This window comes from Hypanus sabinus, chromosome 7 (genome assembly GCF_030144855.1).
Source record: "Hypanus sabinus isolate sHypSab1 chromosome 7, sHypSab1.hap1, whole genome shotgun sequence".
NCBI lineage: Eukaryota > Metazoa > Chordata > Chondrichthyes > Myliobatiformes > Dasyatidae > Hypanus > Hypanus sabinus.
In genome coordinates this window covers 163,168,051-163,180,396 of record NC_082712.1, presented here as the reverse complement: position 1 = coordinate 163,180,396, position 12,346 = coordinate 163,168,051, and the positions used below count along the sequence as shown (strand labels likewise).

The 12,346-nt window shown below is 41.0% G+C and overlaps 1 protein-coding gene across 2 annotated transcripts in view; it reads left to right on the top strand.

The window, feature by feature from the left end:
• Nucleotides 1-12,346, top strand: part of slc6a5 (solute carrier family 6 member 5) — a 64,170-nt gene that overhangs the window by 34,803 nt on the left and 17,021 nt on the right. For both annotated transcript variants that reach the window (XM_059973974.1, XM_059973975.1), the window contains exons 8-10: nt 7,600-7,703; nt 7,832-7,956; nt 8,998-9,110. In XM_059973974.1, coding sequence (XP_059829957.1) covers nt 7,600-7,703; nt 7,832-7,956; nt 8,998-9,110 — 342 coding nt within the window. The remainder of the gene's footprint in view (nt 1-7,599; nt 7,704-7,831; nt 7,957-8,997; nt 9,111-12,346) is intronic.

The following is a 12,346-nucleotide window of genomic DNA, read 5'->3' as shown; positions in this document are numbered from 1 at the left end:
GCACTCGTGAGACCACACTTGGAGTATTGTGCGCAGTTTTGGGCTCCTTATTTTAGAAAGGATATACTGACATTGGAGATGGTTCAGAAAAGGTTCAGGAATGAAAGGATTACCATATGAGGAATGTTTGGCAGCTCTTGGGCTGTAGTCCCCTGGAGTCCTGGAGAATAACTGGGGATCTCATAGAGACATTCTGAATGTTTAAGGGCCTGAATAGATTAGACATGGCAAAGTTATTTTCCAAGGTAGGGGAGTCTAAGACAAGAGGGCATGACTTTAGGATTGAAGGACATCCATTTAGAACAGAGATGGGGCGAAATTACTTTGGTCAGAAAGCGGTAAACCTGTGGAATTTGTTGCCACGAGCAGCTCTGGAGAGCAAGTCACTGGGTGTATTTAAGGTAGAGATAGATAGGTTCTTGATTAGCCAGGGCATCAAAGGGTAGGGGGAGAAGGCAGGGGAGTGGGGAGGACTGGAAGAAATGGATCAGCCCATGATTGAATGGCAGAGCAGACTCGATGGGCTGAAAGGCCTACTTCTGCTCCTATATCTTATGGTCTTATTGATGTTTTGATTGGATGATTGACAATGACATTGCAGGCAAGATTATACAAAAGCATCGATAGTACAGGTTAATCTGAGAACGCTCCATTTTAAATGGGCAGCTCCCTTCACAATGTGGCTTCCTTTTTTCCCCTTTACATTGTATAATAACTTGGGACCAAATTTTAAAAATTTTATTTATTTTATTTAGAGATACAGCAGGAACGGGCCCTTCTGTCCTAATGAACTGTACCACTTAGCAACCTACCTACATAACACTAGCCTAGTCATAAGACAATTTACAATGACCAAATAACCTACCAACTGATTTGTCTACGGACTGTGGGAAGAAACCAGAGCACCCGGTGGAAACCCATGTGGTCGCAGGGAAAATGTACAACCTGCTTACAGAAGTCGCTGAAATTAATAGTCTGATGCTCTGAGCTGTGATAGCTTCACGCTAACCGCTACACTACTGTGGTTACAATGTACTAGTGCTGACGTCCAAATGAAACTACAGCTTTGAGTATGTTACCACATGAGGGCAGTCTAAAGCAGCCTAGTCGTTGCTGAGCCCAGTAAATTGCAATTCTGAATTAAACTCAATTTCCTTCTTTCGTTTTCACACTAATAGATTCTGTTCCATAAATCAATTTTTTTTTCTTTTTCAGAATGAATGATTGAAATAATTGAAACCTCCTTGAGAAAATAGAACCATAGTAATGAAAGAAAATTCATAGGATGTTTCATGAATAAATGATATTTGAGTCTTATAACATCTGTTTCCATTTAGAAAAGACTTCCACTAATCAGTGCTTTTCCCTGCTATTGAGCATTAGTGGGCATTAGACCAGAAAGAACAGTTCATTGTAAATGTACTAAATAATTTCAAATTTATAGTGTGTGTTGTAACATTTGAAATAAATGAAGACTTTTATGTAGTACATTTCACAGCTTTAGAACATTTTACAGGCAATGAAGGTTTTTTTTTAAAAAAAAGTGCTTGCTGCAATGATACAGGAAACACAGCAACCAACAAGGTATCATGGAACAGAAAAGTGAAAATGGCCTGATATTTTGTTAAAGTGATTTGACTGAGTCATAAAGACACTCCCGTTAAGACTCCTGATACCTGTTCTTCTCTGTAGCCCTTCGCTGAGATTATTCTGTCCATTTGAGAAAGCAGAAGGGACATTGGTGCAATGACTCATCCAGAAGCCAGCATCACTGACTTGTGCAGTGACCTTCCTGTGCTGTATTGGAGCATCAGCCTAGATTTATTGTATAGATTCCTCCAGAATGGGGCACCATTCCTTTCTGTTTTTGCACTATTTATTTAATTTGTAATGTTTCATAATTTTATGTCTTTGCACTGTACTGCTGCTGCAAAACAGATTTCACATCACATAAGACCATCATAGTACATTTGATTCGATTCTGATCTCCTGCCTCAGAAGAAAAGTTAAAATAGTTAAGTGAATGAAGGAGGAAGTAGTACAGGTGGTGTAATATGGAGACGTGGGAGGTAATTTGTTTTGATAGGAAGAATAGAAAAACAGATCATTGTGAGAAACTAGTAAATATAATTTGAAGAAATCAGACACAAAGTGCTGGAGGAGCTCAGAAGGTCGGCTAGCATCTATGGAGGTGAAATAAACAGTCAACATTTGACCTACTGAGTTCCTGCACCATTTTGTGTGTGTTACTTAAGATTTTGGAAATTGAAAATTGGCAAGTATGATGTTATAGGAATAACAGAGACATGGCTGCAAGAGGACCAGGGCTAGGAAATGAATATTCAAGGATAAACGTCCTATTGAAAAGATAGACGGGTGGGCAGAGGGGGTGGGGTGGCTCTGCTGGTGAGGAATGAAATTCAGTCCCTTGCAAGGGGTGACATAGAATCAGGAGATGTAGGGTCAGTATGGATAGAACTGAGAAATTGTAAGGGCAAAAAGACCCTAATGGAAGTTACCTACAGGCCCCCAAATAGTAGCCTGGATATAGGGTACAAGTTGAATCAAGAGCTAAAATTAGCATGTCGCAAAGGTAATGCTACAGTTGTAATGGGGGATTTCAACATGCAGGTAGACTGGGAAAATCAGGTTGGTACTGGACTCCCAAGAAAGGGAGTTTGTGGAGTGCCTCCGAGATGGATTCTTAGCACAGTTTGTACTGGAGCCTACCAGGGAGAAGGCAATTCTAGATCTAGTGTTGTGCAATGAACTGGATTTGATCAGGGACCTCGAGGTAAAGGAGCCATTAGGAGGTAGTGACCATAATATGATAAGGTTTAATCTATAACTTGAGAGGAAGAAGGGAAAATTGGAAGTGTCAGTTTGAACAAAGGGGACTATGGAGCCATGAGGGAGGAACTAGCCAAAGTTGACTGGAAGGATACCCTAGCAGCGATGACAGTGGAACATCAATGGCAGGTATTTCTGGGAATAATAGAGAAGGTGCAGGATCAGTTCATTCCAAAGAGGAAGAAAGATTCTAAGGGGAGTAGGGGGTGACAGTGGCTGACAAGGAAAGTCAAGGACAGTATAAAAATAAAAGAGAAGTATAACATAGCAAACATGAGATGGGAAGCCAGAGGATTGGGAAACTTTTAAAGAGCAACAGAAGATTACTAAAAAAGGCAATACAGGGAGAAATGATGAGGTACGAAGGTAAGCTAGCCAAGAATATAAAGGATAGTAAAAACTTCTTTAGGTATGTGAAGAGGAAAAAATTAGTTAAGACCAAAGTTGGGCCCTTGAAGGCAGAAGGGTGAATTTATTATGGGGAACAAGGAAATTGCAGACGAATTGAACAGGTACTTTGGATCTGTCTTCACTAGGTAAGACACAGACAATCTCCCAGATGTAATAGTGGCCAGAGGACCTAGGGTAACGGAGGAACTGAAGGAAATTCACATTAAGCAGAAAATGGTGTTGGGTAGACTGATGGGACTGAAGGCTGATAAATACCCAGGGCCTGACGGTCTGCATCCCAGGGTACTTAAGAAGGTGACTCTAAAAATCGTGGATGTATTGGTAATCATTTTCCAATGTTCTGTAGATTCAGGATCAGTTCCTGAGGATTGGAGGAGCGCTAATGTTATCCCACTTTTTAAGAAAGGTGGGAGAGAGAAAACAGGGAATTATATATCAGTTAGCCTGACATCAGAGGTGGGGAAGATGTTGGAGTCAATTATAAAAGATGAAATAGTGGCACATTTGGATAGCAGTAACAGGATCGGTCCTGGTCAGCATGGATTTATGAATTTATGATTTATGCTTGACTAATTTTCTGGAATTTTTTTGAGGATGTAACTATGAAAATGGATAGGGGAGAGCCAGTGAATGTAATGTACCTGGACTTTCAGAAAGCCTTTGATAAGGTCCCACATAGGAGACTAGTGGGAAAAATTAGAGCACATGGTGTTGGGGGTAGGGTACTAACATGGATAGAAAATTTAGTTGGCAGACAGGAAACAAAGATTAACGGGTCCTTTTCGGAATGGCAGGCAGTGACCAGTGGGGTACCGCAAGGCTCGGTGCTGGGACCGCAGCTATTTACAATATACATTAATGATTTAGATGAAGGGATTAAAAGTAACATTAGCAAATTTGCAGATGGCACAAAGCTGGGTGGCAGTGTGAAATATCTGGAGGATGTTAGGAGAATGCAGGATGACTTGGACAGGTTGGGTGAGTGGCAGATGCATGGCAGATGCAGTTTAATGTAGATAAATGTGAGGTTATCCACTGGCAAGAACAGGAAGCAGATTACTATCTGAATAGTGTCAAGTTAGGAAAAGGGGAAGTACAACGAGATCTAGGTCTCCTTGTTCATCAGTCACTGAAAGTAAGCATGCAGGTACAGCAGGAAGTGAAGAAAGCTAATGGCATGTTGGCCTTCATCACAAGGGGAGTTGAGTATAGGATCAAAAAGGTCCTTCTGCAGTTGTACAGGGCCCTGGTGAGACCACACCTGGAGTATTGTATTCAGTTTTGGTCTCCAAGTTTGAGGAAAGACATTCTTGCTATTGAGGGAGTGCAGCGTAGGTTTACAAGGTTAATTCCCGGAATGGCGGGACTGTATATGTTGAAAGATTGGAGCGACTGGGCTTGTATACACTGGAATTTAGAAGATGAGAGGGGATCTGATTGAAACATACAAGATTATTAAGGGATTGGACACGCTAGAGGCAGGAAACATGTTCCCGATGTTGGGGGAGTCCAGAACCAAAGGCCACAGTTTAAGAATAAGGGGTAGGCCATTTAGAATGGAGTTCCGGAAAAACTTTTTCACCCAGAGAGTTGTGGATCTATGGAATGCTCTGCCTCAAGGCAGTGGAGGCCAATTCTCTGGATGCTTTCAAGAAAAAGTTAGATAGAGCTCTTAAAGATAGCGGAGTCAGGGGATATGGGGAGAGGGCAGGAACGGGGTACTGATTGTGGATGATCAGCTATGATCACATTGAATGGTGGTGCTGGCTCGAAGGTCCAAATGGTCTACTCCTGCATCTATTGTCTATTTCTAGCATCTGCAGAATTCCTTGTGTTTATTACTTAAACGAATCAGGTTGTGTTTGTACATGAAACTTAGAAGGCTGAATATTATGGTTGTTATTGGGCTGGAAATGGTGGCGTTTGTCATCATAGCTCAATGGAATAGGCAGGAATATCCGGATTAATGAAGAACACTCTTAACAACTGAAATTCTGAAGAAGATGTCAATGGTTCCATATTCCCACAGCGAAGCACCCTTTCCCACTTTGGAAATTACTGATCGATTCAAAGAGTTAGCCAACTATTCTTCCTGTAAAGCAGCCTAAAATGTTAATTGATTGCTCTCAATTACAGCTAAGCAACCTTTTACTATTGGTTAGGGACAGCAGGGACAATGCGTCCTCCTCCTGACGTTCCACATATTGTCACAGTGTCAACCTGATCCACTGCTCGGTAAATTTGTTGATAGCCACAGACTAGCTAGTATTTTAAGATATGTTTTGATTTTCATTTCATTGGTTAAAGGAACAATGATGTATATATTTCCGAAAGATTTCTTTCATACACTGCAAATCCTGCTTCCGATGGTGAAATACATTCAGTGGCTATTCTATTGTATCTAATGAAGTGGCCACTGAGTGTACGTTTGTGGTCTTTTGCTCCTGTGGTCCATCCACTTCAAGGTTTGACATGTTGTGCATTCAGAAATGCTCTTCTACACACCACTGTTGTAGTGTGTGGTTATTGGAGTTGCTCTTGCCTTCCTGTTAGCTACCAGTCTAATCATTTTCTTTTGATCTCTCTCATTAACTAGGTGTTTTCATGCACAGAGCTGCACTTACTAGATTTTTATTTCTTTTTTTTTGTCATCCTTTGTAAACTCTAGAGCCTGTTGTGTGCAAAAGTCCTAGCCGATCAGCAGATTCTAAGATACTCAAACTACCTCATCTGGCACCAACAATTATAACACAGCCAATGTCACTTAGATCACATTTCTTCCCCCATCCTGATGTTTGGTCTGAACAACAACTGAACCTCTTGACCATATCTGCATGTTTTTATGCACTGAGTTGCTGCAACATAATTGGCTAATTAGATATTTGCATTAATGAGAAGGTGTACAGGTGTATCTAATAAACTGGCCAGTGAATGTAAATGCTGTAATAAAATGCTTATTAATAACTCATATCCAAATGCACTACTGTGTGGAGAATAATTTATTTTCTTAATTTTGTTCATCCTACTGTTCATTTAATAGCCAAGCTCCTCAGTTTCAAAATCATGACATAAATTTATCCATCTCTCCATCTCTTGGCTAACTAGATGCTGTTTTAAACTCTCCAACCTGTCCAATTGGGACAGATTATGTGGTGAAAATAACAATGATGTCAACAGTACTGAGAGTGTACACCAACCACACGTGTAATAAAATGTGGACATCAGGAAGTTGTTGTCCAAGGTGCTTCTCACTCTGAAAACTACAAGATATTGAATGCTTCACCAGTAAAGTATATCTAACAGTGTAACATTCCTGTACAGACCCTCAAGAGATACTGCAGATGCTGAACATCTTGGGCAACACACACGCAAAAAACTGAAGGAACTCAGCAGCATTTGTGAAGCGGAATATAGCTGATGAAGCGTCTCAGTCTGAAACGTCCATTAAAAACATACGGCCTAGAAGCAGAATTGAGACCACTCTGCCATTCGATCATGGCTGATTTATTTCCCTTCTCAATCCTATTCTCCTGCCTTCTCCCTATAACCTTACTAATCAATAGTCCATCAAACTCCACTGTAAATATACCCACTGACTTGGCCTTCACAGCCATCTAAGACAACGAATTCCACAGATTCACCACCCAGAAGTCTTCCTTTCCATTGTCTGAGTGATGATCCTTTGCTGTCCAGGGTGATTACTTTGAGAGCATCTTGTGTCTTAACGCTGCCCTCAGGTGATAAGCAGACCTTCTGTGAGCGTGTGCATGGTAGACAGAAGTAATCATGTCACTCATTCCACAACAAGCAACTCTAATTAAATTTTATATAAGTCGACTATTTGTTCCCCTCCATAGTTGCTGCCTGACCTTCTGAGTTCCTCCGGCATTTTGTGTTTGTTACCCTTGTACTGACTGATTTTTATGAACTTGCCAGAAGAAAGTTGTGCTTGTCTATTCTATAGCAGCCTTTATAGATATTCCAGTTTCTTTGTTGTTGCCAAGCAACCTCTTCCGGCACCAGACCTTAGTGTTTCCTATTGAAGTTCTTAAGGAAAATAGTTTTTTATTTTGTTATTTATTCCTCTCGATTTCCTATATTTGTTTTGCTTTCTGTGATTGATTTGATGTTGAATTCACCATATTGGACTGATGTTCAGACTATAAGCTTATTAAAATATAACCTAAAACCTGCCAATGGAGCTGGTTGTCTCCTGTAGTACTCAGTCTACTGGGAGCTTTTGACAATTGAAGGAGGTTATCTGAATGCGGCTGGTTGTTGTTAAATGAAAGTTGCCCTCCTTTTTAAAATCATATTTCTTCTCATTCTGCTGAAAAGGTGTGGAAGGATGCTGCTACTCAGATTTTCTTCTCACTCTCTGCTGCATGGGGAGGATTGATAACGCTCTCTTCTTACAATAAATTCCATAACAACATATACAGGTATGCGAGAGGACCTTTGTCATCTGCACTTGCTTTAGGGCTGGGGGTATGGGTGGTGTGGATTGTGATTCTGCCTGTGACTGATGCCTTTCCTTTTACACTGCCTGCCTCTGCACCCCGCCCCCCAGGGACACTCTGCTGGTGACGTGCGCCAACAGTGCCACAAGCGTCTTTGCGGGCTTCGTTATCTTCTCCGTCATTGGATTCATGGCAAAAGAACTTAAAGTACCCATCACTGAAGTTGCAGATGAAGGTAATGTTAAACAGAAACTCTGCGATTACTTGCTTAGCTCCATATATTTTAGCGCATTAGTATCTGCTATTTCCCCAAAATATTCATTTGACTGGTGACGTAAAAGTCCGACAGAAATGAGACAAACTCCAGACCGATGACATCATTGATCTGAGGTTCTTGCCTATGATTATGGCAACATACGGACATTGTAGTTGAATCTAATCTCAACTTACACAATATCCACTCTGGACACAGACATGCACACAAACAGTACACACACACATACACATACATCCAAAAATAACATCAAGTTAAAGTACCTAACTCAATGCAAGGCACCTAAACAAAGGCCCAAGCCCATCTTATCCAGAAAGACCACCAGCTCTCTCACACACAATTCACATCTTTTCACATATACTGTGGCTAACACAGTTTGTTATTTCATCTCTATACACTATAATCTACACAAATCACAGTCAAAACATTGAAGACAGTGCTCAAATATCACTGTTGGGAATCTCAAGCCAAATTTATGGTCTGTACAGGGAGGGGAGAGGTATACTTCGAAACAGTGGGTTGAATAGATAGTGGAAATGCACCAGCAACAATTGTCACACAAAAATTGTGTGTGGGTGGGTGTGTGTGCAAGTGCGTGGAACAGCCACAGAAAGATTCTACCATGAAAGCATTTGCCATCTTTGAGAGTTTAGCATTTGGGTCAGATTTGGCACTGTCTACAAGATGCCACAAGGGGGCAGCCTGCAGCAGCTTGTGCTCCCACTGACTGCTCGGAAAATATTTAAACAGAATTCACTCTTCTTCTTTCAATTCTAATTTGCTGGATCAGATCATGGCTTTTGTTGAATAAATCAGCTCTTTTAATTGTGGACTGGTTGGAAACTTAAGATCTTCTTTCCACGATCTAAGGACTCAAGAACAGAAATGTAACAAAGCCCAGAGGGGCATCACAATAGAAAGTGGGGGTGCAGCCATCAGTGCAAGATGGTGAAACTGTAGTTAAACACTTGTTTTATACATGCAATTCTTTGTGCTTTGCAGGTCCAGGTATTGCATTTGTGGTGTATCCAGAGGCTTTAACGAGGCTTCCTTTATCTCCATTCTGGGCTATAATTTTCTTTCTCATGCTCCTAACGCTTGGACTGGACACAATGGTAAATGATGAAACACTTACAGTAATTCCATTTACTTAGTTACTGCATGAATTGTTGCTTTATGCTTTCTCTGATTAGGGTCTGACATTCGGTGGAAACATAAGACATATGAATTTCACCACCACCCTCCTCTCTAAGCACCACTTAGACAGGTTATTATCATAATTATTCTACTTTCATGATTAATTTCCAAGTTTTGAAGTGATTCCTATTTTATATGCTTTCATGAATCACAATGAGGGGCACGTTAACCCTGTAGCACATTCGTGTTGTGTTTCTATTTTGGTCACAATAATTTTGTAGGCTTTTTAATGAAATTTCCAATGAACACCAAGTTCTCGGCACATTGTCACTATGATTGCTCAAGCTATTTTGATTTGAGGTTGTTTGCACATAATATACTTTAATATAAATTCACCTGTGCCACAGTCTCAGCTAGGAGTCTTGCTTGAAGGGAATATGAAATGGAGATTCTCTGACCTAAACTCCTTTCAAACATAGCACCCTGCTGCAAGTGCAGGAACAGTAAATTTACCAATTTAAAATCAGTTTTCAGAGCTGTGTCTAAGTACATTCACAGAGATGAAGGTCCACTCTTCTGATCTACTGCTTTGCAGGTTGTGATGATGTGGAGCTGAAACAAATAGCATAATGTAATCAGTGTGGGTAATTAACACAGCACAGAAATTATATATAATGCAGTGAGAAGAGATTACACTCACGTAAGAGAGTCTGCAGCTGCTGGAAATCCAGAGCAACACACCCAAAATGCTGGAGGAACCAAGCAGGTCAGGAGAGGAACAAAGATCCGAAACCGTTCATCAGAACTGGAAAGGAAGTGGGAAGAAAGGTGGGAATAAAAAGGTGGGGGGGGGGGGAGGAGGGGAAGGGATACAAGCTGGAAGGTGATAGGTGAAGGCAGGTACAGGTATGATGAGTCTGAGTACAGAGAGGAAATTAAGAACCTGGTGGCGTGGTGCGAAGACAATAACCTATACCTCAACGTCAGCAAGACGAAGGAATTGGTTGTTGACTTCAGAAGGAGTAGTGGACTGCACAACCCCATCTACGTCGGTGGTGCGCAGGTGGAACAGGACAAAGGCTGTAATTTCCTCGGGGTGAATATCACAAATGACCTGACTTGGTCTAACCAAGTAGAGTCCACTGCCAAGAAGGCCCACCAGCGCCTTTACTTCCTGAGAAAGCTGAAGAAATTTGGCCTGTCCCCTAAAACCCTCACTAATTTTTATAGATGCACCGTAGAAAGCATTCTTCTAGGGTGCATCACAACCTGGTGTAGAAGTTGTCCTGTCCAAAACTGGAAGAAACTGCAGAAGATCGTGAACACAGCCCAGCACATCATACAAACCAATCTTCCATCCTTGGACTCACTTTACAGAGCAGTGTTGCCAGGATAATCAAGGACACGACCCACCCAGCCAACACACTTTTTGTCCCTCTTCCCTCCGGGAGAAGGTTCAGGAGCTTGAAGATTCGTACGGCCAGATTTGGGAACAGCTTCTTTCCAACTGTGATAAGACTGCTGAACAGATCCTGACCCGGATCTGGGCCGTACCTTCCAAATATCCGGACCTGACTTGCACTACCTTACTTTCCCTTTTCTATTTTCTAATTATGATTTATAATTTAAATTTTTATTAAATTTACTTCGATTTGTACTTCAGGGAGCGCGAAGCGCAGAATCAAATATCACTGTGATGATTGTACGCTCTAGTATTAATTGTTTGGTAACAATAAAGTAAAGGTGTGTGGGTAAGTAGGTGGGTGGGGGAGGGAATGAAGTGGGTAGTGGGAGGTAGTGGGTAGAAAAGATAAGAGGCTGAAGAAGAAGGAAGCTGACGCGAGGAGAGAGGAGAAAGGGAAGGAGGGGCACCAACGGCAGCTGAGATGAAGAAAAAGGGAAGAAGGCTCCAGAATAGGGAATGGAAAAGGAGAGTAAGGGGAGGGGCTAGAAATAACCAAAAGTTGGAGAAATCAATGTTCTGTTAATTGCTAGAGGAAAGGGCTAATTATTTTATAAATGTCAACAAAATGAAACTTTTGGTTCCATAACTCGTGTTTGGCTAATATATTTAATGATGCATATGACCTCATGGCACCTCTTTGAAGTATAATCAGACATGAGTTGACAGCCAATCAAAAGAAATGATGTTCCACAGGAATACTGTGACCAATGGGTTGTTGCAAGGCCAGAGGCAAAATTTTGTAGGAGACAGAAAGGGAAAATTTGATGCCCTTCCCACACCCACAGCCAACAGAAGTTGAAGCAATTTCAAGCTGATAATCCAATTTTAAATTCTTACTAAAGTCAATGATGTGATTAACCGAACAGGATGTAAAATGTGTTTCCAACCCAAAGCCAGTTAGACTGCTGTGTTTGGTTAAAATTGTCCACATTCCCCCACCCCGATAACTTTTATGGTCATGTAAAGGCTTTGGAAAGAAGAATCAAACAATAACAACAATTGATCCATGATCTACAATTCATAGAACATAAGACAGTAGAACACTGGAGCAGACTATATGGCCCACAACATCTTTGCTAAACATAATGCCAAATTAAATTAATCCATTCTACCTGCATATGACTCGTATCTCTCTATTCCCCGCATAATCAGGTACCTCTCTAAAAGCAACTTGAATGTTATTACCCCAGAAATATTCAGCAGCTTGTTTGTCAGTATGCTGCCATTAATCAGTAAAGTCTCTTTGTTTGGGTACTAGGCACAAAAGGAGACAACTCTTGTTTTAGAGCACAAGAGACAAAATACCAAGCTGCTGTTCTAAATTTGATATCATCAGAAAAAAAAAAATCCAACATTTGGTTGCTTTTATTTTCCAAACCAAGGATAAATTTCAATGCAGGAGGAGTTTCCTTTTGAGGATCTGTCTGATCTGGCCGCCTGATCTGTTCAAGTGCTTCCTTTCTGAACTTTCATCTTCTATTTCTCTGCCTTATCCTTTCCACAAAAGTAGGCTTTGAACAGCATATGTTAAGGACAAGAGGAGAGAGAAGTTATGGGTTTCTAGAACATGACCCAAGCCATTTTGTGGCCATTGAATTAGTTCAGAAGTGTAGGCAAAGTAGCTCTGTAGGAATTTGGATGACAAAAAGCCAAGAATAAATTTTCATTGTGACATAAATATGAATGCAAATTGGCTGCTTCACATTATTATCCACTTCTACTTCAAACAATAAACATGCCCTGTTAAGT